Source organism: Ips typographus, linkage group LG3, assembly GCF_016097725.1.
Source record: "Ips typographus isolate SLU linkage group LG3, UJ_Ityp_2.0, whole genome shotgun sequence".
NCBI classification, from domain to species: Eukaryota; Metazoa; Arthropoda; class Insecta; order Coleoptera; family Curculionidae; genus Ips; species Ips typographus.
The window spans coordinates 14,288,992-14,316,626 of record NC_138424.1 but is presented as its reverse complement, the minus strand read 5'-3'; the positions used below and the strand labels follow the sequence as shown (position 1 = coordinate 14,316,626).

The window sequence follows — 27,635 nt, the reverse complement described above, 5'->3', positions numbered from 1 at the left end:
GCCTCCACAAAGAAAACCGTCAACAAATGTGAAGTGTTATAATTGTGGAAAAAGGGGACATTTTGCAAAGGATTGCCGATGTCCGAAAAGGCAACAATTAGGAGGTAACACTCATAGAAGCAGCAGCGGTGGACAAAATGACAATGAACGAGAGCGCGGGACAGTTTTTCCTGGATCTGGATATAGTGGACATGAAAGTGGTCGAGCTAGACATCAAAGTGGAAGTGGTAACTCTGGCAACACTGCAAATGGAAGAGCTTTCAACATTGAAGACAGTGATGACAGTGTGCCTGAAGTTGACATTGACTGTAGTGACATTTGGATTTTAGACAGTGGCGCTAGTAGACACATGTGTCACTCGGAAAGTATGTTTACATCAGTTCGAAAAGTTCAAAACTTATTCGTAAAACTCGGCGATAATAAAGAACTTCCAGTTCAAGGAATCGGAGAAATTTTGATAGAGAAGTTTGTAAATGGGACTTGGTGTAAAGGCGTTATGACAGACGTATGGCTTGTACCCGGCTTAAGGAGAAATCTGTTTTCAGAAGGTGCAGTAACAAATAAAGGTTTTACTATTTTTAAGGACAACCAGAAGGCCGAAATTTTTGAAAGTGGCCAAGTGGTGGCTACTGCAGTACCTTACGAAAACAACCTTTATAGAGTGTTGATTCGCCTACAGAACAAAAATGCAATTACTGAGGTAAATGTAGTTTCTACAGGGACTTTAAAACAATGGCATGAAAGACTCGGACATTTAAATATCAAGTACATTAAGGAACTATTCACAAAGAATCTTGTAAGTGGAATAAGTATAACAGACATAAATGACAATTTCTTTTGTGAAAGCTGTGTATATGCCAAGCAACACAAACTTAAATTCCAAAACACTGAAAAACATGTATCAAAACCAGGTGAGTTAATTTCCAGCGATGTCTGTGGACCGATGAGTGAAGATAGTATTGGAGGATCCAAATACTATGTTCTTTTTAAAGACAATTATACAGGCTACAGGTCAGTAAATTTTATTAGACATAAAAGTGATGTAACCCAATGTTTTAAGAACTTTATTTCCTTGTGCAACACTAAATTTGGGCACAAAGTTCAAAGAGTGCGTGTAGACAATGGGCGAGAATATGTAAATGAGTCACTAAAACAGTATTTATCTGAAAGTGGTATAGTTTTAGAAACTACAGGTATTTATACACCGGAGCAAAATGGTCGCTGTGAGAGAGACAACAGGACCATAATGGAGTCTGCAAGAGCTCTGTTATTTGACAAGGATTTGCCTAAAACTTTATGGGCAGAAGCAGTAAATACTTCTGTGTATTTGCTGAACCGGACACCTACAAAGCAGTCTGAAACCACTCCTTATGAACACTGGACTGGTAAAAGGCCTAACTTACAACACACCAAAGTTTTTGGTTGTGAAGCCTATTTGTTAACACCAGGCACTTTAAGAACCAAACTGGATAAGAAAAGCGAGAGGTATGTTTTTGTAGGTTATGAAGGGGATTCAACGAATTACAGGTTGTATGATCCTGTGACACATAAAATAAAAGTTTCTCGTCATGTTATTTTTAATGAAGATAGTGAATTTAAAACCCCAAGACAAAACTGTGTTCTACTTCCAATAGAAAATAACAGATCTGACAATTTAGATGCTCAAGATGACCTTGACCCAAACTATTTTGAGGAACCTGATATACAAGGACAAAATGACACTGACAATGAACAAGTATCACCTTACAACTTAAGAGTTAGAAAAGATATACATCCACCTGAATATTTGTGTCAAAACTTTGATCTTGACTTTTCTGAGATTAATTTTACAGAAATAAGTGTTCCTTCCAGTTACCAAGAAGCCATTAGTTGTCCAAATAAGCAGGAATGGAAGGCAGCCATACAAGAAGAACTACAAGCTTTGGAAGTCAACAAAACGTGGGAGTTAGTTAATTTGCCACCAAACAGAAGTACAATTGGGACGAAATGGGTTTTCCGAGTTAAGGAAGCTGAAAATGGTCACAAACCTCGTTTTAAGGCTCGCCTATGTGCAAAAGGGTTTAGTCAAGTAAAGGGTGTAGATTTTCAGGAGACTTTTTCCCCCACGACAAGGTATGACACACTAAGAGTACTTTTAGCCCTTTCAGCACAACAGAAAATGAAAATGAGGCAGTTCGATATCAAAACTGCTTTCCTTTACGGCATACTAAGTGAAGAATTGTATATAGACTTACCTGAGGGATTAAACAATAATAAACAAAAAGTGTGCAAACTAAATAAAGCCCTTTATGGCCTAAAACAAGCTCCTCGAGTATGGAATGAGACTTTCAAGGAATTTTGTCAAAGCATTGGTTTTTATCAATGTACTTCTGACAATTGTGTCTACATTAAGACTGACAGAAAAGTTTTTCTAGCATTATATGTTGATGATGGTCTTCTACTATCTGACAGTGATGAAGAATTGGACTTAGTGCTTGTTCAGTTACAGAAGAGGTTTCAAATTACCATAATTGAAGATCCAAAGTACTTTGTGGGCTTGCAAATTGAGCGACTTAAAGATGACTCAATATTCATCCATCAGTCAAAGTACATTCATCAAATTGTTCATAAATTTGGACAAGAAGATTCAAATCCTGTCTCGGTACCTGCAGATCCTAATTCCAGTTTAAGCAAGGATCTTGGCAAACCAATAGAAAATATTCCTTATAGAGAAGCAGTAGGATCACTGATGTTTTTGGCAATTGTAAGTCGGCCAGACATTATGTATTCGATTGGACTAGTAAGTCGTTATCTGCAAAATCCCACCACAGCTCATTGGAATGCTGTTAAACGAATTTTCAAGTACTTAAAGGGCACCTTAAACATTGGCATTCACTATAAAAGTGACCCTTGTGGCATTAATCTAAGTGGCTACTGTGATTCTGATTTTGCAGGTGATATAGACACAAGACGTTCTACAACAGGCTATGTTTTCTTAATCAACAACAGTGCTGTAACATGGAAAAGCCAGAAGCAGAAGTGTGTGAGCTTGTCCACTACAGAAGCTGAGTATGTGGCAGCCTCAACAGCCTCCAGAGAAGCCATATGGTTGAAAAATCTACTAGAAGCCCTCGGTGAAAACATAATTTTGCCCGTTAATATGTACGTCGACAATCAAAGTGCTCTAAAACTTATTAAAAATCCAGTGTTTCATCCACGCACAAAACATATCGACATAAAATTTCATTTTGTTCGGGATCAATATGTTTTAGGTTTAATTAATTTTCAATATGTTTCTACCAATGATCAAACAGCAGATGGTTTCACCAAAGCATTGTCAGTAATCAAATTTAAGAGATTTGTAAGTCAGTTAGGTATTAAGTGCTTCTTAGATTTACTAAAAATTAAGTAGTATGTTACAACTGTTTATTTTACGTGGGAGTGTTGGGTTTATAAAATAACCTGTTGTAACAGTGGCAACATTGTACAGGTTGACAAGCAACGCCACCTAAAATAATTGACGTTCGAATGTTCTAGAATACGTGTGTCGGTCGGTCGGTTGTATTACAATAATGTTCACCTCCCTTTTAGTATTAATACAAGTTTATTAGTTAGTTAAATAAACGTGTTTTACTGTCCAAGATCCAACCACCCCAATAGTTTCCATTAAAAAATTACATAAATTAAAATATTATGACGTCTGATTGTCAATCTGAAATGTAAACAAAAATATACATGGCTGAACGAAAATCTGTCGTCTGCTGGGGTGAGTTCAATATTATCATTAATTTCATCACGTTTAGTTTAGTATTTGTGTTCTAACTAAGGTGTTTTCTTGTTAATAAACTAAAATGTGAGTTTTCAGGAAATAATCTTGACATATACCCCTCGGCGTTCACGTTTTATCACGTAAAATGTGCATTGGTAGGTTTTTTGCAAAATTTTTCTTTTAGGCAAATGGTTTCAACTAAATAATTCTTAGGAAAAAATCCTTCGACCTGCGGTCTCAGGATTTTATCGTCGAATTTATTTAGTCTCAATCATTTTCCAAGCAAAATTTTGCAAAAAATCACCTATGCACAGTTTACCCGATAAAACTTGAACGTCTCGGGATATAACCTATGACTACGACCCCAGTCTACACGTCCCCGCGTTACGACTAAAAATTAGATCGTGACAATATTTTAGTAAGAGTAACTACAGAATTATGTTTTTTACAGAATGGATTGCGGCGTTTTGTCGTGGTTCACTCTGTATATGTCATTCCATTTGACAGATATTCTGCTAGAGTCCTTACACTTACTTGTCATTTTCTTGTCTAAGCCTTCTTATCACAGAAGCTGATTTGTGCAAGTTTGAGGGTGAAGGCAGCAAAGCTAAAAGATCTTCTGGATTCCCTCCGTCTGAACTTCGTGCTGATCGAGGTGAGGAAGAATCTAAATAGAAAATTAACTATAAAATTCTTAGTAGAGAGAAAATGGTATTCGTTGAACACAAATGGTGGCAGGAACAACGTTGTAAATATAAGCCTCAAAGTTGTCTTACTCACAAGTTGGACTTAATAAAATGGGTGACTTCAACAAGTTTGTGGTTCCCCCCAACATACTGATAAATGGTTTGAGCGCAATTTCCAATACACCCTGTTTATAAATTACTTACCCATATCCGGCTGGCTGCTACATCCCGGTTTTGGAGATTCAGATCGTTGATTTTCAGGTGACGATCGATTGTCTTTAATTGGACTAGCACTTTCTTGTATTGTCATATTTCCTTTATTATCGCTGCCACTTAAAAGTTCACATTTGACGGGGTCAGACTTGTTTTTTGAACGTCTCTCTGGAAGAAATATATATATTCAGCTATTCACTATTCTTCAAATTTTTTTTAGAACATATACCTTGCAAACTTCCTCGTTGGAATCCAATGAACTGGCATTATTCAATGATTTGCTCCTCTTTGCATCTATTGGGTTGGAGGTAGTTTCAGTGAATCTTGTTTTTTAATATCACCGTTTCTTAATTTGTCCTGATCGGTTTGGATGTGTTTGTTATCGTCATTGGTTGGGCCGTTTTTTATAACAGAACTCGGGGCGATAGCAGAAACTGCGTCCGTAAGTTTTAGGTCCTGAAAATGGTAAGCTGGACTCGAAATAGGGGCTGGAGTTGAGCTGGGGTAGTCGGATTCTATCCGGGAGTTCAAGGAAGACGAATGTTCTTCTACCATTCTGCGAAGCTTTGCCTAGAAGATTATAAAAAGGCCATTGATTTAAGGGATAAAATATAAGATGATAAAAATGTTGTGTGTAATGTTGGTAATTAGTCCCGATTAATTAACAGCAAGTTGCAAAGCTGAGCCTATCAGTGTAGGTGCTAATTCATCCATAAAAAAATTTGAGATATTAAAAGTGTTCATCTGTAACTGCTAATATTTATTTGTAAGAACAATTTGACACTACGAAAGAATTATTGACAACGTCATCATAGTTGCGCTTACTCTTTACAGTTAAAGGACTTTTTTTCCGTAACTTCCGCAACAGCTCGCAGCTCAGGTGGTGACAAGTAACATCGGCGTGTTCAAAAAATCATGTTAAAAGCAGTTCTAGAAACGTTTCAGCTCAAAATATTAAAGACACAATATCACAATAATGACGTCAAAATTGTAAACAAATCACCCACAAAACACACAAAATCACCAGTCGTTTATTATGGTTGAAGTCATAACTACCCGTACCTATACTACCTTATTGTTAGAGACTATTCTTCTTCTTGAAGTGCCTTCTCCATTCAATGAAGATCGGCAAAAATTCTGGCAAAATCATCTCTGTCTACGGCTCTTCTTATTAGGGAGTTTGAATCTAAGCCTGTCCAATCCCTTATGTTTTTCAGCGAAGAGCACTGTCTACGTCCGGGACCACGTTTTCCCTCAATCTTTCCCTCCATAATCAATTGTTCGATCTTTGTTCATTCTATGTAAGACCTCTTGATTGGTGGTATGATCGGTTCATGGAATGCGCAGCATTCTGCGGTATACCCACCCCACATCTCAAATGCTTCCAGCTTGTTAATACTGCTGACTTTCAGCGTCCAGGCCTCAACTCCATACAGTAACGTGGAATATACATAATATCTAACGAAGTTGAATCTTATGTTTAAAATAAGTGTTCTGTCGGTTAACAGGTTCCGAATTTTAAGAAAATTGGCTCTAGCTTCCTCTATACGGGATCTAATTTCTATCTCAGGGTTCAGATCCTCGTTGATCCAACTTCCTAGGTATTTAAACTTTGTGACTTGCTTATGGGTGAACCGTATATATTTATGTTAAAGTAGTTGTTCGGATTGAGACTTATTTGCATGGTCTTTGTTTTTGAGATATTAATCCTTAGTCCCGTTTCGTCACCTGAGGTCGATATGCTGTCGATTAGGCGTTGCAGCCCTTCAGGACTGTCTGCGATTATTACTGTGTCGTCAGCATATCTTAAGTTGTTTATGAGCTTCCCATTGACTTTCAGACCGTCTTCTGCCTCGTCTGAGGCGTTTTGGAAAATAACTTCTGAATACATATTAAAGAGCATTGACAGTCAGTGCAGGACAGACAGTGCGAACAAGGCCTCCCTGGTACCCATTCCTTTACGGAAACCCATTTGTACTTCGCTTACATCCTGCTCGCACTTCTTACGTATACGCCTATGAATAATTTTCAAGAACAGCTTTAACACCTGGCTCATTAGGCTGATCAATCGGAATTCTGCACAGTTCCGTGCTCCGGGTTTTTTAGGTATGGGTATGAAGGTTGATTTCAGCCAATCACGGGCGATGTATCCCGACTTATAGATATCATTAAATAGTTGTACCAAAATGTGTATGTTTTCCTCCTCTATAAGTTTTAGTGCACACAGTTGCCGCTTTTACATGATTGCAGCGTTCGGCCTCGCCTCAAGATGCAATTTTCATGTGCAAGCGGCAAATATGTACTTTCCGTTCTTAATATAGAATATACTATTTTTTAATGATTCTTTATCACCAATGAGATCGGTTTTACCGAATGATGCGTCATTAATGGGGCTGTTCCTAGATTTGAGTACGCCATCTGTACTTTCTAAATCATAGAGTTGAGTACAGATGTGACCAGATGTTGCGCAACAACTATTTTTAGGTTAGATTGTTAGAATTTATTTTCTTTCCACAGAAAAATTAAAGCATTACAGAGCTGCGCAATTAGAATGCTATTCAGCTAAAAAGCAAATATTTATTCATTTTGATTAAAAATAAATGTAGTAATGGTAATGGTGTAACTAATCCAGTTGATGAATTCATATCTGGCAACGCTGCCGCAGAGTTTTAGCTTTAGCCTACTAGACTTTGTATTGCGATGTATGTCTTGGTGTCGCGCTTGGAATTATCATTGTTTCTCTGTCAAGTACACGGTTTTCCTTTGGCCAGTTTTAGATTTACACAAGTATGAGTAAGCACTTTTAACATGAATACATACTAGTATATTACATACTCAGGTGGACAGTGCAGTAAACTTTCTACCGTGGTTTGTATACTATTTTATTTTCAACTATTTATCAAAATCTCATCGAACTTTTAATAAATCATTCAGTTAAAATATTGATTGCTAATAGTCTCTAACAATAAGGTAGTATAGGTACGAGTAGTTATGATAATAAACGACTGGTGATTTGTTTACAATCTTGACAACGTCATTATTGTCCTATTGCGTCTAATATTTTGAGCTGAAACGTTTCTTAAAGTGCTTTTAACATGAAGATTTCTAAAGACGCAGATATTACTGATCATCACCTGAGCTGCGAGCTGCTGTTGCGGAGGTGGCGGCACAGTCTCTTAACTATAAAAAGTAAGCCCAGATATGACAAAACGCATATTTACATTCACCCGGGTGGAAAGTGACATTTACCCGGGTGGAAAGTAGTCACTTTCCACCCGGGTAGAAAGTAAAAGCAGGTAATTTTCATCTTTCCACCTGGTTTACACATAAGAAATAACGTTATTACATACCTGGTTGAAAATAAAATATTTTTTCTACAAACGCAATAACCATTTTAATGATTCTTTATGTTTGAGATATCTTTTGTTTGCGAACCATCAAACCAGTTCCATTTGTCAACAATTCCAAAACGACATTTTTTTAACGCGTCATTTAATTTAATAGCATTTTGTGTCTATAGTTTTGAATACGTGTTAATATCAACTTCGTCGCATAAAAGAATTAAAAAAGTGTCATGAACAAATTTGATGTGTCTGTAAGAAGGGCCATATGTTAGGCCTACTACCAAAAAAGTACCGACAATGGTACAAAACAGCATTTAATTATTTGTTTACTTTAACACTAGTGCCTTAAATTGTATATTAAGTATTGTATGTAAGTAAGCTCTACTGATTGAGATGAAGTTTGGAGTCTAATTTGTCTGAGAGCAGTAAAGCTTTTCGTGATGCTTACACTATTCTTTGTACGACTTCATCAAAATAATCCTAATTGACTTGTTTGATGACAAAAGCACAACAAATATAGCGTAGTGCAAAAAAGACCTTATTGCACTAGTGCAAAAAAGATAAACCTTTTGCATTAAAAATCATTAAATAAGTGTACTTTTTTGCACGATTTTATAAAAAAGTGTTTTTATATCAAAAGCTATTTAAAATTTTCCTAGAGTGTTTGATTTTATAATCGGTTATATCTTTATACACTTAAGCTTAAGTTACATAGATATATTTTTAAAATTGATATAAATCAATGATAATGCACTGAATGATTGAAGTGTTGTATGTATGCAATTTAAGGATTAAACGTGCACTTTTATTTTTTTTGCCCGTTTTGCTACTGGATTAAAAGCGGCACTTTGGTTACGAGGTATATAATATACTATTCCGCAATTCACTTGGCGCTACATTTACTTTTTTTAATTCCAACTTTAGGTCTAATAATATCTAAAATTAGATCTAACTAAAGCAATGGTATAATTATTATTTAAGCATGATATCACTAATTAAACATCTCCAACCAGAATACCGTCATAAATCTTATTGATCTGGCGCTTAGCGTTTATCTACAAGATATACACAATCATGTGAAACTATAATTATTATTATTTTGATAAAAAGATGTGCAATAATTCTGTACATTCCAGGTGCCCAGGATAACTTTGAACATAGGAAATTAACATTGAAAATCGTTTCTTGTGTGTGCACTATTTCGCACTAAGCGCGATACATTCCTTAATTATTAATAATAATAATGTTGCGAAGCGAACTTTTGATTATTAGTTAGGATTTCTTTAGTTATTTGTAGTTACCCCTGTATGTTACGTTGCTTTGTTTACGTTCTACATTCTTTTGTCTATGTTCTAGAAAATCCTGGCTCCGTTGCTTATATAGAGAGAGATTTATGTTATAGCTTAATGAGTGTGAGAGAGAAAGTCAATTTCATGAATATTTGGGAACTTTCTAGAAACCATGGAAGCCTATATAAGCAGCTGAACCAGGCCTGGTTAGTTAGTTGTTGAATTGATGGTTGTAGTGAAGTTGAAGTTGTCAGATAGCGAGGTTAAGTGTCAGTGTCAGTTTATTGTTTGTAAACAATATACAGTGTTGTACAAGAAGTGTGTCATTAAGGAGTACGACGGTACAATAATAATATAATAATAATAATGTTTCTTTGTTTCAAATTACATATTTATATTACATAAAACGATGAATAGTGTCAATAAATCAATAGGTGGTTGCTGCTTTTACCTATCGTACTGTAATATCAGCAATGCCAACATAAACCAAAAGAAAAGGTTACTTATTACTTACTTAGATCAAATTTCTACCTTGTAGTTTGTTATAATATTCCTGTGTACAGGGTGCTGCATTTTCGATGGTTTTATGGGGTACAGAGAAAACGGTAATAGATAGAAAAAAAGTAGCATACGTGTTCTGATCTCTTTTTCTGAGCTGAGATGACTGGCGAAAAGTGGGCGCCGCAACTTCTTTTGTTTCAAAGATACGGGGGGCTTTTGAAAATTGGTTGTTTTGGAACCTCCTCTGTATTTCATTTGCTATTAAAGTTATCAAAAAAGGAAATACGGTTTCCGGTAGAAGTTTTGACGTAGAATCCAATGGCGTAGTCAGTTTTTTCTATTACGTTTAGTTTCTGACATATGACAGTAGGTTATATTTTTTTAAATAGAACACCCTATATATTTTTAGTTAATTTAATTCTGTTGATTTTTACTTTTTCAACGGTGTAATAAAACATATAAGTTTGTAAACGTTAATCTTGGTAATTAGAAAAAAAGCGTTTCCTTAACAAAAAAGTACTAAATAATATGTATAAAAATACCCAGTCGAAACAAAATTTGGCTATGTTCTTATTAACATGTTACATGTTGTTTATAAACAGTTTTTTCAACTTCTACCTTAAAAATAGTAGAAAATAGAAATGGCCACTTTTCTTATTAACGTGACGGTAGAACTGTTTGTAATTTAGATTTTTAATAAGATTTATTAAAAATATTTAATTTTCTGATGTGTTAGTTTATATGATTTCCGATTTTGTTTGGTATTTTAGATATTGGCCTTTTTTTAGCTTAGCAAAGGTCTTTTTTTTAAATAACAGGATTAACCTCTACAAACTTATATGTTGTAATACACCGTTGAAAAGGTAAAAATCAACAGAATTAAATGACGTAAAAACATATAGGATGTTCCATTTAAAAAAATGTACTTTACTGTCATGTCAGAAACTAAACGGAATAGAAAAAAACTGACTACGTCATTGGATTCTACATGAAAACTACTCCCGGGAACCGTTCTTCCTTTTTTGATAACTTTAAGAGCAACTGAAATACAGAAGAGGTTCAAAAATTACCAATTTTCGAAAACCCCCCGTATCTTTGAAACAAAAGAAGTTTGCGCCGCCCACTTTTCGCCAGTCATCTCAGCTCAGAAAAAGGGATCAGAACACGTATGCTACTTTTTTTCTATCTATTACCGTTTTCTCTGTACCCCGTAAAACCATCGAAAATGCAGCACCCTCTACAATATGGCTGCATTTTAATTAACAATGATTTTATCTCTTTCTTAAAAAATATTACGTTGGTTTGATTCTTAAGTGACATTGGCAAACTATTATACAGGGTGATTCCAAAGTTGGTGCTTTTCTTTCACCTGCGAATAGGGCTTCAAAAAATAAGGTTTTTTTTCCTTTAACGCTTTTTCGAAATATGAACAATAACGAATATACAGGGTGTCAAAGTTTTACTGAAAAAAAAAAACAAAATAAAAAATAACTTAAATTTAATTTTAACTAACTACAGGTTATTCTTTATCATCAGACATAAACAAAAACAAAACATTTCAGCCGCCTTTGAACTAAGTTTTAATAATTTGACGCTTTAAATTAAACCAGCATTTAATTTTAGGCACGCATTAATACGGTTTTTATTTTTTTTACTGGGAAACGGTGCGTCGTAGCAAAAAATAATACAAGGGGTTTTATTTTTAGAATTGAACAAGGAATTCAATAATACATTTTATGTTGAAAAAAAAACCAGTAGGGTAATATTTTTTTTCGAAAATGTTTTAAAAAAATTATACGCGCGTCACTGGTAAACGCAAGAAAATTGTTGTTTCTTGGAAAATTTGCTTTCCACGTAGCTACTGACACCTACAAAATTTTGTTTAATTACTTCAAGTGGTTTGGCCAAAATCATTAAATTTTTATTTTTTCAGTAAAACTTTGACACCCTGTATCTTCGTTATTGTTCATATTTCGAAAAAGCGTCAAAGGAAAAAAAACTTTATTTGTTGAAGCCCTATTCGCAGGTGAAAGGAAAGCACCAACTTTGGAATCACCCTGTATAACTTAATACAAGAATAATATAGACCTTTTTCAGTTTTTTTCAGGCGGTGAGTTGGTAGAGGCACACTATTAGATCTGGTATTATATTGACGTATTTGGGTCATGTTGAAATTATTTTTATGCTTATATACAAACATTAAACATTCAAAAATGTACACACCAATTATTGCTAACTTTGTTTTTTCTGTGTTCAGTAGTAGCTGATTCTGTTTGAGCCAATTAGAGGTTTGGTGTAAGGCATCCTGAGCCATGACCACAAGGCCAGGCAGGTCTGAGCCAGATAGTAGAATGTTGGTGTCATCTGCATAGCTCGTTAACATAAATTCTTCTCCCATATTGTACATGTCATTAATATAAATAACAAAAAGAACTGGACCCAAAATGCTTCCCTGAGCAACCCCCGTATTGCTTATACCTCTTTCGGATTTTGCCGAATTTATTACCACTCTTTGCGGCCTATTTGACAAATATGATTTGATCCATTCACTTGCTTTTCCCCTTATCCCATATTTTGATAAGCAGATGACTAGCAGATTCTCGTGATTAACCCAATCGTTTGCCTTGCTCAGATCCAGAAAAATACCCAAAGCAATATCCCCGTGCTCTAAGTGGTCCATAACAGTTTTGATAAATTGAAAGATGGCCGTGTTTGTAGATCTGCCAGTCAAATATCCATGCTGATTGGATTGCCAACAAGCTATTGCAATTCAAGAAATTTAGAATCCTAGTACTTATTACTTTTTCGTATATTTTGGAGAAACCGAGAAGTATAAATATCGGCCTGTAGTTGTTAGGGTCTTCTGTTTGTCCCTTACTTTTGAATAAAGGCTTTATGTTGGCAATTTTCAGCTCGTCAGGGAAGATGCCAGCACACAGTGAGTTGTTAATAAGATACCTCAATATATCCAAGAGTTGTATTATACTTGATTTAACAATACATATTGACTTATTGTCATCTCCCGAAGTATAATTATTTTTTAGTTTACCGGCGATTTCTAACAATTCATCTTTCGTTAAAGGCTTAAGAAACATTGATTGCTGTTTTCATTTATGTTCCACTGAAATGGCAATAGTTTTTGTTCGCTTAATAAATTTGGTACTATAGTTAGAAAGTGTCTATTCATTTGGTTTGATAATGCGTGGTCACCTCCAGTAACATCATTAGATTTATTTATCTTCCCTATCAGCTCCCTACTTAGGCTCCACATGGTTTTCATCTTATATATATAAACCATCTTTATTTCCGAGGAAAAAGGCTATCGACCTACCGGTCTTTCTGCCAATGTTACAGAAACAAAACTTATGTACTAAATATTTGTTAAAAAAAAAAAAAAAAAAAAAAAAATATAATGTTTTACAAAGAAAAGGTTAAAATTAATAGTTCGTTTTTTTAGGTAAAATGTTCCAACAGAGTATATTGAGGAAAGGCGTAGCGAGATTGTCTATTTGGTCTTGTGAGGGAGATGGGGTTTATAATTGTCCAGTTGTGGGGGTTGCCTTTCCATTTTGCCTCTAGTTTCGTTAATCGTTCTGTTATTTTTGTCATTTGTGTCCGTTCGTAGAGTAATTCGTTGGTTGGGTTATGTAGCGGGTTTTGAGGATGTCTAATCTTGGTTACTAGTCTAAGTGCAATTTGTTCTGTAGTTTGTATGTGTTTTTTTGTTTTGCTGGTCGCATTAACTCTTAGTATGTGTCCGTAGTCGAGTAGAGGTCTGCAAATAGATTTGTATATTTTAGTTGCAGTTTTTGTGCTTATACCTCTGTTCTTGTACGTCAGGGCTCTGAAATGTTTAGTTCGTTTAATAATTTCAGTTCTCACATTTTGTGCATGTTTTGTAAATTTGAGTTTTTGGTCAAGTGTTATCCCTAAGTATTTTATTTCTGGGCTTGGTGTAGTTACATTACCGTCTGTTGTTATTGTAGGAGAGTTGTCTTTTATTTTGTGATTTGGTAAGAGTAGTTGGTTTTTCGTGGGGTTTGGTGTTAATCTCCATTTGTAGAACCATGCCGTCGTGTGGTTTGTTAATGTCTGAAGCTCCTCTACAGCTTTTGCCGTAGTTTTGGCATGAACTATGAGTGCTGTATCGTCAGCATATTGTAGAATGTAGTCATGTTTGCTTATGTAGTTTTTGTCAAGTAGATTGTGGTTGTATATGTCATGACAGTAGATATTGTAGAGGAAGGGTGATAAAGGCGATCCTTGTGGTAGTCCTTGTTCAGGAATAAAGGGAAAGGAAAGGGTGTTGTCTATACGTATTTCTAATTGTCTGTTTTCCAGTAAGTTTCTAATAATGTGGATTAGGTATTTTGGAGTATTCAGTTTGTGTAGTTTGTATAGTAGTCCTTTGTGCCATACGCTGTCAAATGCTTTGTTGATGTCCATAAAGAGACATGCTGATTTCTTGTTTTCAAGATGCGTAGTTTGAATGTTGTTAGTTAGTATAAACAAGGGGTGAACAGTTGAGTGCTTAGGTTTAAAACCAAATTGGTATGGCGGTATGTGTTGTCCAATTAAGTGTTGTAGTCTATTCTTTATAATATTTTCAAACATCTTGCTCAGTACAGGAAGTAGTGTAATGGGTCTAAAGTTTTGTACTTGTGTGTTGTTTAGTCCCGTTTTTGGAATGGGAATTATTATTCCCGTTTTCCAAGTGTCTGGTATTACGTTGTTTTTTATGCATCTGTTGAATAAGTTAAGTATAATTTTGTGCGTTTGTGGAGTTAAGTTTTTCAGAATTTTACTTTTTATATTGTCTTTTCCTGGAGCTGTATTTTTCATGCGTGCAAGTGCTTCGTCGTATTCTACGTCAGTAATCAATTGGTGTGTAAATGGTAAGTCATTGTTGAAGTAGTTGTCGTACCAATCAGTTATTCTAGTCCAGTTCTGCTCCTCAAAATTAGGGTTGGTGGAAATTGCGAAAGCTTTTTGAAAATGTCTGGCGAATGCGTCTGCTTTGTCTTTGTCTGTATCTAGTTCGGTACCGTTTTCATTGATATTGCCAATAAAGTTGTTTTTTTTGTAGCGCGAGAGTTTTTTTATTTTTTGCCAGTAAGTTTTTCCCGCGTCACGTTCGATTTCTTGGCAAGCTTCTAGCCATTTTTCTTGTCTATATTGATCAATTAGTGTTTTTACGTTTCTGTTCAGTTCGTTTAGTTTTCGTTTTAGTTCGTTATCATTCGTTTGTGTGTATAGTCTGTATAATTCTCTTTTACGTTTGAGAAGTCTGAGTATGTACTTCGGAAGAGTATGTTGATAGAAGGTATTTTTTATGTGGGGAGAAAATTTTTGTATGGCTGTTGTCAATTGTTTCTGTATGTTTTCAATAGAACAAGTCTCTGGCTGCAATGAATGAATGAAGTTGTGTATGTGTTCTTTTACTTTATCTACGTCTGTTTTATTTAGGTTAATTGGTTTTTGTGAGTTTTTCGGTAATCCCGTCGTTTGTGTCTGTCCGAGGTCAATATTAAAAGTGATTGCCAAATGGTCCGACCCGAGTTCGTTTGTCAAATCGACATTTGTAATCACATTAGTCAAGTTAGCTGTATGTAGTAGTAGGTCCGGAGTTGAGTCTTGGTTTCCAATCATTAGAAATGTAGGTGGTGTGTGTTTTCTTTTAAAGTCGGAATTGTTCAAAAATTGGTTCAGTTGCGCTGTCTTTTGTCGGTTTACGTTAAAGTCTCCAATCAGAATTGCATACTTGTAAGTGCATGCTTTCGTGAATATGGTCGGTTCGATGTTAGAGTGAGGATGTATATATACGACAAATATATGGATGAGATCTTGTAGGTAGGGTATAGTAAAATGTAGGCAGTCATTTAGTGGATTGTTAAGAGACGGGGGATTGGCTTTTCCCAATTTTACTTTAGGCGTGAGTAACACTGTAGCACCTCCCCTGGCATTCTGAATTGTATTGCCATGTCTACAAATATAATTCCAGTCTCTGTATGTTGGTGTTTGTCCAGGTTTGGTCTTTGTCTCCACGAACATACAGCAGTCAGTGTTATTTCTTTCTATATAGTTATAGACAAGATGCTTTTTACTATTTAGTCCGTTAATGTTGGCGTATGTAAGTCTTAGATTGAATGTTCTATATTTGTGATTGTTTGTCTAAGCTGGTCGTGGGGTTCAGTCGGGGAATGTCTGGTAGGTGAGAGCATGTCAAACATCAGTATGTACATGTAGTTTCCAAAAAAAACAACGGAAGTGTCAACGCTGTGGTCGTCAATAATCTGTTTGCGTAGTTTTTTAATTAATTCTTCTCTGTTGTTGTTGCTTGTTTTGTTCAGTTGGTGTTTGTATTTGTTTATTATGTAGTCGTGTGTAGTAATTGGTTTGTGAATTCGGCTGTCTGTCGCGATCGACCCCGACACCTCGTCTGTTCTCTTGTTGACACATTTTACCTTTACATTTGGAATTCCCTCTATGGGTGCTGTAGGACGTTTGGGACACTTCATGCTCCAGGCTGCATGATCGTCCGAGTTGCATGTTGCACATTTAACTGGAAGTGGTGAAGTGCAGATATTAGTTGGATGGTTTCCTTGGCATTTGGTGCACTTAACGGGCTTCTTGCAGTCCTCCGACCGGTGTTCGTATGAACAGCATTTACTGCAGGGTGCAGGGATGGGCACAGGTGGCTTGCTTTCCACAATACGGTAGATGCGGCCCAGAAAGTGCACACTTCTATCTGTCATCAGGCTTTCGTAAGTCGCGTGGTCTCCCGTAATTAGACGCATCATTAGAGTAGGTGCTCCTCGTTGCCTTGATATAATTCGCTTGCAGAATCTTATCTGTGGATGAATTTCTTTAAGGTGGTTTAGGAACATCTCGTCAGTGATGTCGAGATCCACCCCGGTGGCCACCACCGAAAATGATGGCCGGACACCTCTGTTGACATTAGTGGTCATTGGTGGGTTTGAACTGTGCGTCTGCATCTTAAACGACATGATTACTCCCTGTTCTTTGAGAAGTTCCAGTGCGTTGGTTGTGTTGAACTCGTCGTTGGTTTTGATGAGAAAGTTAGTCTCATATTTAATGATTACGTCTTTATTCGTTTTGTTTATCTGTTCCCATTTTATTGCTAGTTGAATTCTAGTTAGTGTTGGTGGTGCAATGACGCTGAATGATAATTTAAACATTAGGTGTCTCGATTGGTTGGAGTTGCTCATAGATGTTGTAGGTGTTGGTGTTGATAGTGTTATAGAGGTGGATGATGTAGTGCGTGAAGTTGTTTTGTCTAGTGCCGGTCTCTTCATGTCTTGAGTTGGAGTAGTAGGGTTCGATGATTCAGGTGTAGATTTTGGTTTTCTACCCCGTTTTTTGGATTTGGGTACGGTAAATTTATCGTCCTGGGAGGCCAAGTCCGATTCGGACTGAGAACTCCCGGGATACATTATAACTTTTGACCAGACCCTGTATTTCTAACGGTGCCCGCAAAATCGTTTCAAAATAGTTTAAATTCTTTTTGATTTGTGCGTTTATCAGCAAAAAAATTGTTTTGATACACTCGCACCAGGCACGTCCGCTTCCTATCGAGGTTGCAACGCGAATCTTTTCATCTTATTATCAGACTGTTTTATCTTTTGCTCATATTTTTTAATTTTTTTCAGTTTTTAATAAATTATCATATTCATTTTTCTTTGTTTTGTATTCGGATTGAGCTTGCGTAAAATGTTGTTACAACACCCACAAAGTATCCAACTCTTTTTTACAAGCGAGAGTTTTATCATTATTTCTTATTTTGGAAGCTTTACCATGCACGAGAGTAAGAGGAAAACATCTGTTAAATAAACTCTGATACATGGAATTAAACACTTTCCACTGTGAGCTGAAGAATGCTATTAAGAATGCACGTTTCTCTATCAACTTTTATACAGGATGTTTTTCCATAAGTTGTATATTTTTCGAAATAATTCAGGGTTGCCGAACTTTTAACACACTGAATCAAACAAAATATGTAGGTACGCATTCCATGTTTTAATGGTATCAATTCCACATCTCAGTAAATTCTAAATTGGAAATCACTGCTGTTGGTCATCAAACCCTCAATTACAGCCACATGAGAATTTATCATTTTTCGCATTTGTCAGATTAGACAACTATTACACAGGCTGTTTAGTTTTTATGACCGAATATACTATACAACAGTTAGAAAAACCCATTTGTACATTTGTACACATACCAGGAGAACCCTGGACATAGGAGATTCACATGGGAAATCAGTTTTTATTTTTTTTGCGCCTGCACGGTTCATTTCATAAAAAAACGCTTTAGATAAAGTTGTAGAGCACATTTTTGGCTATCAACGTAATTTTTTCAATACCGTAGGTTTGGCCATTAAGACGCAAAAAGGCTCTAAAATTCTAAAATTTAAAATTTTGCGCCAAACGGTCGTTAAGGAAAATTTACCTCCGGCAGTGCTACCAACCTTTCAAAATCATAACAAATCGCCGTCCGTCATTCTCTAATCAAAACATTCAAAACTAGTTTATTTAGTAATAATTTTGAGTTACTACCCTCATAACGCAAAGAAAATAAAATGAAAACGTGATAAAGATACTTTATTAGTAGCCACAGCCCAAAAATCTGGTACGTTGCATTTATAACCTCATTCAATGTCTCTACCTAACTTATCTACTTTGTATCTAAGTTCTTTAAGGAAACACTGGTTTTGCTTGCAAATATTTAATGAGGACGACCGAATCACCAGGTCAAGGCCAAGTCAAGCCTCTTTCTAACACTTCAAACGATTTAAAGTGACGAAAACAGTGGATAATGAAGCCAGATCTTTGAAGATGTTTCCTACTGTACAGGGTGCTGCATTTTCGATGGTTCTACGGGGTACAGAGAAAACGGTAATAGATAGAAAAAAAGTAGCATACGTGTTCTGATCTCTTTTTCTGAGCTGAGATGACTGGCGAAAAGTGGGCGGCGCAATCTTCTTTTGTTTCAAAGATACGGGGGGTTTTCTAAAATTGTTAATTTTTGAACCTCTTCTGTATTTCAGTTGCTCTTAAAGTTATCAAAAAAGGAAGAACGGTTCCCGGTAGTAGTTTTCATGTAGAATCCAATGGCGTAGTCAGTTTTTTTCTATTCCGTTTAGTTTCTGACATGACAGTAAGTTACATTTTTTTAAATGGAACATCCTATATATTTTTACGTCATTTAATTCTGTTGATTTTTACCTTTTCAACGGTGTATTACAACATATAAGTTTGTAGAGGTTAATCCTGTTATTTTAAAAAAAGACCTTTGCTAAGCTAAAAAAAGGCCAATATCTAAAATACCAAACAAAATCGGAAATAAAATAAACTAACACATCAGAAAATTAATTATTTTTAATAAATCTTATTAAAAATCTAAGTTACAAACAGTTCTACCGTCACTTTAATAAGAAAAGTGGGCATTTCTATTTTCTACTATTTTTAAGGTAGAAGTTGAAAAAACTGTTTACAAACGACATGTAACATGTTAATAAGAACATAGCCAAATTTTGTTTCGACTGTGGGTATTTTTATACATATTATTTAGCACTTTTTTGTTAAGAAAACGCCTTTTTTCTAATTACCAAGATTAACGTTTACAAACTTATATGTTTTATTACACCGTTGAAAAAGTAAAAATCATCAGAATTAAATGAACTAAAAATATATAGGGTGTTCCATTTAAAAAAATATAACTTACTGTCATATGTCAGAAACTAAACGTAATAGAAAAAACTGACTACGCCATTGGATTCTACGTCAAAACTTCTACCGGAAACCGTTATTCCTTTTTTGATAACTTTAATAGCAAATGAAATACAGAGGGGGGGTTCCAAAATGACCAATTTTCAAAAGCCCCCCGTATCTTTGAAACAAAAGAAGTTTGCGCCGCCCACTTTTCGCCAGTCATCTCAGCTCAGAAAAAGAGATCAGAACACGTATGCTACTTTTTTTCTATCTATTACCGTTTTCTCTGTACCCCGTAAAACCATCGAAAATGCAGCACCCTGTACAGCGACAACAACAAAGGGGCCATATACTTCCTTCAAAAGTGATGTGATTTAGCTTCAATCAATCTTCATGGACTATCATCAGTCTAAAACTTACTAAAAGAGAAACTAAAAGTTGTAACAAAAACTTATGTGATTCAGTGTTGATATCTGACTTAAATCTCATAATTTGACCTGACTTTGAAGTGTGAAGAATCTTAATCAAACTAGCTATAAAACCTCTGAGAAATCTCTTCTAGGAACAGAATATGGACTTACACAGTCAAATTATCAGTAGGGTGTCAAAAGTTTTTGTATATGGATAGGTAAAATCAGAAAACCAACTTTTCAATTGAGCTATTTACATGAGCTGTACTATTCTGGGTTTATTAACAAAAATGTGCATTAGCGCCTTTAGTGACATGTAGGATGTAGGTTAATTGGTAATGAACCAAATTTGTTTATTTTATAATTGTGTTTTTTTTCCACACACTCTATATTGTTCCAAATAAAACTTTGTACACGAACGTTTGTATTAATTATTTATTCACATTTTAAGGTACAGTATACATTTTCTTCAAGTGAAAAGCATAGGTACAATAAGTGGAGAAGAAAACTGGTCTTACCACATAAACAGTTTTACAGATTGAGTGTGAGTGGGTGAACCTTTGACCATACAAGTTATGCTAAAAACAACTTTGTTTTGCTAAGGTAATGTTTGTTTGTATAATAGTGGAGTTCCAAATTAGTAAAGGTAGGTGAAATGTAGTGATTGAAAGTCTCTAAAGAGAAACAATTTGCTTCTAATCCAATACAACCATTTCCCAGGACATACCTTTACAATCAACTGTGAACTCGAGTTACACATTACTTGCAAATAGACTATTTTTGGTTAGTAGACATTTTACATGTATCCTTGTAGGTTAATGATGTTCAGGTGAACTAATAAAGCTAATTAAATATCAGTACTACTTACCTTACCCTGTAGAACTAGAGAGAGAAACCACTATGGTGTGTTGACAACACTACAAAACATAAGGATAGAATAAAACTAGCAGTCACATAGGTCACTAAATCACTTTTGAGGAAAGTATTTGCCCTTTTTTGTGGTCTCTGTAAAGCAACTTATCTTCAATGATCTGCAGACCATCGTTGTCCACTGTTTTCATCGCTTTAAATCGTTTGTAGTCTTATGAAGAGGCTTGAGATAGGTGATTCGGTTATCATCATTAAATATTTGCAAACAAAACCAGTGTTTTCTTAAAGAATTTAGCTATAAAGTAAATAAGTTAGGTAAACTATTGAACGAGGTTATAAATGCAACGTACCACATTTTTGGTCTGTGCATGGCACTGATAAAGTGCCTTTATCACGATTTATTTTCATTTTCTTTGCATTATGTGGGTAGTAACTCAAAATTATTACTAAATAAACTTGTTTTGAATGTTTTGATAAGAGAATGACGGATTTATAACTGACTTAACTATATTTTTTTTAAAAATTATTCATCAGATCTATACAAGATATATGCTGTTTGAAAGACAATTTAATATGCTTTAATGTGAGTATAAATGTATCAAGGCTTGTCGTTTATATGCGTAGCACAAACAAATTTGTCAAATATAAAATTGTTGCGTCTACAACTGAAATTTACATATTAATTCGTTTTTCATAATCTCAATACTGTTTAAGTGTGTTAGTTTAATGCATACTACACCCAAAAGCCGCCCAAGTTATTGCTTTAATCGAAAATGGACTTAGTCAGCGAGCTGTTGCTAGAACAATGGATATGACACGCGCAGCTGTTCGAAGAGTGTGCAAACGTTATGAAGAGAGTGGATCCTTTTCATAGGCGACCTAGAACAGGCAGAAGGCGATTTACAACCGCTCGTGATGACCGCTTTATTATGTCAACAACATTAAGAAATCGTCACCTTAATGCTGTTCAAGTGCAACGACAGCAGGAGTGGCTATTAGTCGGTGGACAGAAGAAGACTGCAGGAAAATAACCTGACCCCTAAAACACCTGCGATTGGTCCAAAACTTACTCCAGCTCATCGGCAAGCACGCCTGCGTTTTGCACGGGATCATCTGAATTGGACGTTGAAACAATGGGGATCTGTTCTGTTCTCAGATGAGACCAGAATATGCCTTCATGGTAGCGACCGAAGAAGGAAAGGGTACCGAAGACCAAGAGAGCGATTTGGAGATTGCTGCTTTGAAGAGTGGAGTGCTTATGGAGGTGGTTCCTGTATGATCTGGGGTGCAATTTCTATAGGAGCACGAACCGTCCCTGACTTCATTCGTAAGGGCGACCGTGTTTACGGAAGACGAGGTTTAACGACTGTTAGATATATCGAGGAGATTTTAGCAATTCATGTGGTACCTTACGTCGACTACATTGGAGACGAATTTATCTTCATGCATGACAATGCAAGGCCGCACACCGCAAGATTACATTACGGAAGTCGGTTTTCGGGTTATGGAGTGGCCAGCATGCAGTCCTGACCTAAATCCGATCGAACACTTATGGGATGAGTTAAAACGAAGAATTTGAGCTAGACTTCATACCCCAAACTCGATCCCAGAGCTTATTGCTGCAGTAGAAGAAGAGTGGTTTAACATCCCTCAAGAAGCAATAGCAAACTTGATTAGATCTATGCCTAATCGTATGAGAGATGTTTTTTGGAGAAGGGAAGGACATACCCATTATTAAAAAATTAAGTGTTAAGTTTTAAATTGTCAATAACACTATTTATTTTCATAATAAAAAAGCTTAATTTGCTAAATGCATTAATTTCACTATGTTGAACACCGGAAGTCGAAATAAGTTTTCATAAATTTATACTCACATTAATAGTATATTACGTAACTAGTGCTGTAAGAAGCATTTTACGCACGATATTGAAAAAGTGTAATTCCATGAGTGCGTAAAATGCCTTAGAGCACGTGTGACGTACTATACTTTACCTACGACCAAATGGAAAGTCCTGTTTTCGCAATTCATATAATTCAGAGTATCTTTTCATTAAAAAAGTAAATTTTCAACGTATTGACATCATATTTGTACTAATCATAGGTATTATGCCACTAAAGAAAAATAATAACGTAATAAAAAAAATTCACAAATCATGTTACTTAAATAATTATTAGTGTTGATCTTAAAATAATTATTTATGGTGACATTACAGTTATTAAGAAGAAAGGAAAAACTTTCAGTAATATTACTTGATGTGTGTTTGCTATTGCAGATAATATTCTAGATAAAGTAGTAGTTACTTACAACTGCATGAAAAATGCATTACGCGATGATCTCTCCATCTAATATACTCTGATAAAGGAAGAAATGTTAACAAAATCTATTTTTCCCAGCATTAGAGCAATAGTTTGTGGTCCATTTTAAAACTGTGCGCTTTTTTTACAGCTGTGCGTTTTTTTTACAACTGTGCGTAAAGAGGTTCATTACGTAACGGAAAACTATGCGTAATTAGCTGATTATACTGAGGTCGTAGGTAAAGTATATTAAATTGTCTTTCAAACAGCATATATCTTTTTTTGATCTGATGAATAATTTTTAAAAAAAAATTTAGTTAAAGTCAAAAGTTTACTGAGGGCCGATTTCGCAAGTGTATATGTATAGCCATCCAAACCGTTTATTAAAAGTTTATTAGAATAGAATGATATTATAGTATTTATAGAAATTTAAAATTTTGGAATTAAGATAAATTCGATGCGCGCTCTATTTTCAACAAATTATCATCTTTCTGACACTTTTGGTTTAGCCGGAAGTAGATATCAACTAGATTTTTTAAAATGGAACACCTTGTATTATATTTTCAATTCAGATATTCAGAGAGAGTTCAGATATTTTTTATGTAGCAAAATCTTCAAAGGTTTTTGAGATATTGACGTTTGAAAAATAATAATGTTTTGGAATGTCATAGCTTTTAAAACCTGAATGAGATGACCTGAATGAACGGCTTGCAAGTTCCTATTTCCTTTGACAGGTATAAATTATTAAATGTTAAAATTTTTGACACTTGTCAAAATTAAAATAAATGTTACCAAATTATAGATCTTAAAAAGTTAAGACTAAAAATGTAAATTTTCAAAAATCAATATCTCGAAAACCGATCCAGATAGACATAGGTTCTAATACATAAAAAATATTTGAAATCGTTAGTTAAACAATACAATAATATACAGTGTGTTCCATTTAAAATAAGAAACTTTACGTCTACTTCCGGTTAAACCGGAAGTGTTAGAAAAATAAAAATATTTTTAAAATATGGCATATATTTGTTTATTGGTGGATAACCCTGTATATTTAATTATTAACAACCTTGGTGTTTTTTAAATCTATTCTTTGAAATCTATCATCATTTTGTCTTTATAAAATGGAAACCAAATGAAAGGTAATTTCTATTTTGAAAAGGTTTGTCGTTATTATTAAACACCCGCAATATTAATGTAACAGTTCTTTAATATCAAGCAGAAATACGGATCGAAGGATTAACATCACTTTTATCATTCTCGCAATATTAAGTTTATAGTGTTAGAAAATGATTTTTTACCTGATGACAGCAAAATATCCGGCAACTTTAACACAAACAGGTATTTCATAAGTATAATGTAATGTAAGTAGTAATATTTCAGTTTCCACACACACTTTGCGTTGGAATACGTAGAAATTTAAACGTAATCTTGTAATTTAAAAAAAAAATCATTTTTCAAATAAATCCATACAACTATCAAATATTTGCGCCCGATTTTATCATCAATTTATTGCATTACAAACGATGATTAGCTCCTTAAATGGATATTTTGGGCATGATATTTTCTTATCTTTATAGGTATAGTACTTTAGATCTATATTTTGGTAGTAGATATACCATATGTTTTTTTTAACTTAAGACCTCCTGTTACGTGCTAAAATTGAATTACTTCATGCATTGATATTATGTGAAATATAATTAATGTAAATTTTGAAATAAAAATTCAGACCAGTGTTCTATAAATCTGCATTGTAATCATGTTTCATCACCTTGTATGGGTTTGAGCGTAAAATGTACTGATTCATATATGATTTTAGAGACTTTCTTATTTCTCCTCAAGTGAAATGGTGAATATGATCTAAAAAATAAAAATTTTTATTTCCGTTATTAAGTATAATGCCATATAATGAGTGGCTTTTATGGATTTCAACACAACTCAATGTTATCATGTGTACAATAACAAAACATTAGAACGCAGATTAAAAACCTTTAATTTTTTAGCGGGTAATGCCAAGTGTGGACGGTGAAGAACACAGGGTAGTTAAAAAAAAGCGTATGCTACGTGCAAATTGATCCTTTGTGAGCCGGTTTCGGCCTTTTTTGCTATCATCAGCACTCAGATTCGTCAGATCAAGGCTGATCGATCGGAGCCACCGACCGCATGTCCTGGCTGAAGGACAGGATTCAAGACCTCCACAACAATTCTTTTCCGGGGGCGCCACACCCAACACAATAACACTTAGAGCCGGTACTTTCACCTCCGAATAAATTTATTCTTAGGATAATTTCTATAGAAATGACGGAATTGACCAATAGCAGCGTCTGCTTTCCCGGTTTCCATAGATATTATCCTTATAATATAGTCATTCTGAGCTGAAAGGACTGGGGCTTAGTCTAAGATTACACCTCTAATGTAAAACTTATGTATAGGCTCGTTAAAATTTTTAAAAAGGGGTTTAAGGGTTAAATCTGTTTTGGGAGGTAATTATTAAAAAGTTTGACCAGGGTTGGACGTTTTTAATTTAAAGTTTGCCCTAAACCGTCCCCTAGGTCGTTAGGGGTCGTAATCTAATATAATAATAGCGTTATAATAATAGCTGCAACGATGGAATTTTAAAACATCACTTAAGGTTAAAAAAAACTATCTCCTGATGATCGTTTCGAATTTTTAAGACCAAGTTCTTCCGCCTACAGAGAGTAAAGGCATACCCCGGAGCGGACATAAACAGCAACCACAACTTGATAGTTGGCAAATTACATGTAAAAAAAAGTATCGAAAGCCCTCTGCTACTTCCGTCGATATTCAGAACCTGAATAATTCTGAAACGTTTAAAGAAATCAGACAACGTGTAAACGTTAGAAATTAGTAAGTTAATGAATGACTCACTTGAACAATGGAATGAAATACAGAGCATACTGAGCGTAGAATAGAAGAAAGCATGGATGACGGACGACATACTGCAAATGATGAACTAGAGAAAAGTTAGAAGAACCAAAGAACAATAGATGAATGAAAGGTGTGAGGAAATTGAAGTGCAGAAGAGAAGAAACGATTATTTTGCTCTACATAAGGCAATAAAGGAAGTGGTCAACAGAAAATCTAATACGTGTGCCTTGACAATAATAATAGGGCAGTTGGAGATACCGAGGATCTTAAGATATATTGGAAATCCTACATAGAGCGGTTGTTCAAAACCGCAGAACCGCACCATTTCGAATTGACCAGAGAGCTCTCCTAAAATACTGAAACTGAAAGTTATAAAAGCAATCAGGAACAGCCAAAATGGAATTTCTCCTGGACCAGATCAACAGTATATAGCACAGTAGTACTCGTATATTAAGTATCAAGAACAGTAAGTAACACAGTGACAAAGTTTGGATGCTGAGCGAAGCGAAGCCTCTAATTTGTCTGAAATCAGTAAAGCTGTTTGCATCATAAATTACTGTTCCTGATGCTTACACAATTTGTACGACTTCATCAAAATCATCCTAATTATTAAATAAAATGAAAATATTTTAACAAATCTCCTTTAATCCTGTATGTTACTTCCCGTTCAGGTGAACGGTAAGTACAGCAGGTATTTACTTCCCGGTTTGTTAGCCCTAGCAATCCGAAACTAGACAGAAACTAGTCCTTTCCGCCTTCAAAACAGGTGCTGTAAACACTCAAAATTATACAAGTCGTACAAAAATAAAATAGTATACAAACCACGGTGAAAGTTTAATTTCTGTCTGTAATTTCACAACAGAAATCAAACACTTGTATGTAATATACTATTTACCCAGATGAACTGAACGGCACTGAACGTATTATAGTTATTTATATAGCCAGTGACTTAAATAATTTTTCAGTTCTTCGAGTGAATAAACCGGTTTAAGTCACGTGTTTTATACAATATTTTATTAAATTTTGACTTCTTATATTAAAAAAAAATCATAACATGTCGTTGTCACAGTTTGTACAAGGTGCTATGAAAGTGAATATTTGTGTTAAATCACTTTAAAACCAAACATAACCGCGGACGGCCACATAACTGAACCCAAACATGACGTAAAATACTTAGGCGTAATACTGGACCAAAAACTAAAATTTACAAAACACTTAAAAAATGCAAGAACTGAAACTATTAAACGGACAAAACACTTTAGATCACTGACATACAAAAACAAAGGTATTAGCACGAAAACCGCCACACAAATATACAAATCCATCTGTAGACCAGTTCTAGACTACGGACACTTACTTAGAGCAAACGCTACTGACAAAACTAAAAGATATACTCAGACTACGGAACAGATTGCTCTAAGACTAATAACCAAAATAAGACACCCAGAAAACCCACTACACAACCCATCCAACCAACTTCTCTACGAACGTACAAACATGACCAAAATAACAGAGAGACTTATACAACTACAAAATAAATGGAAAAATAATCCAAACAACTGGACAATAATAAACCCACTGTGCATAACAAGACCAACCAGACAATCCCGTTACCTCTTTCCCACTGCCACCCTACTAGAGCACTTTAACTAAGACTAC

The 27,635-nt window shown here is 35.0% G+C and overlaps 2 protein-coding genes across 2 annotated transcripts in view; both read right to left on the bottom strand.

Moving 5' to 3' along the window:
- The window catches only part of Liprin-gamma (liprin protein kazrin), a 146,866-nt gene that overhangs the window by 39,443 nt on the left and 79,788 nt on the right, over positions 1 to 27,635 (bottom strand). The window contains 4 exon segments of the mRNA XM_081976644.1: positions 4,283 to 4,415; positions 4,639 to 4,813; positions 4,877 to 4,975; positions 4,978 to 5,217. Of these exon segments, the coding sequence (XP_081832770.1) occupies positions 4,283 to 4,415; positions 4,639 to 4,813; positions 4,877 to 4,975; positions 4,978 to 5,217 (647 nt within the window).
- Positions 11,572 to 17,802, bottom strand: LOC145726432 (uncharacterized). Its single transcript, XM_081975480.1, has one exon. It carries the CDS (start codon positions 17,233 to 17,235, stop codon positions 15,919 to 15,921), a length of 1,317 nt encoding a protein of 438 aa, XP_081831606.1. The 5' UTR covers positions 17,236 to 17,802; the 3' UTR covers positions 11,572 to 15,918.

What these genes read in the sequence shown, in the direction of transcription:
- LOC145726432 (XM_081975480.1), bottom strand. Translation starts at nt 17,235, where the DNA reads ATGTATCCCGGGAGTTCTCAGTCCGAATCGGACTTGGCCTCCCAGGAC.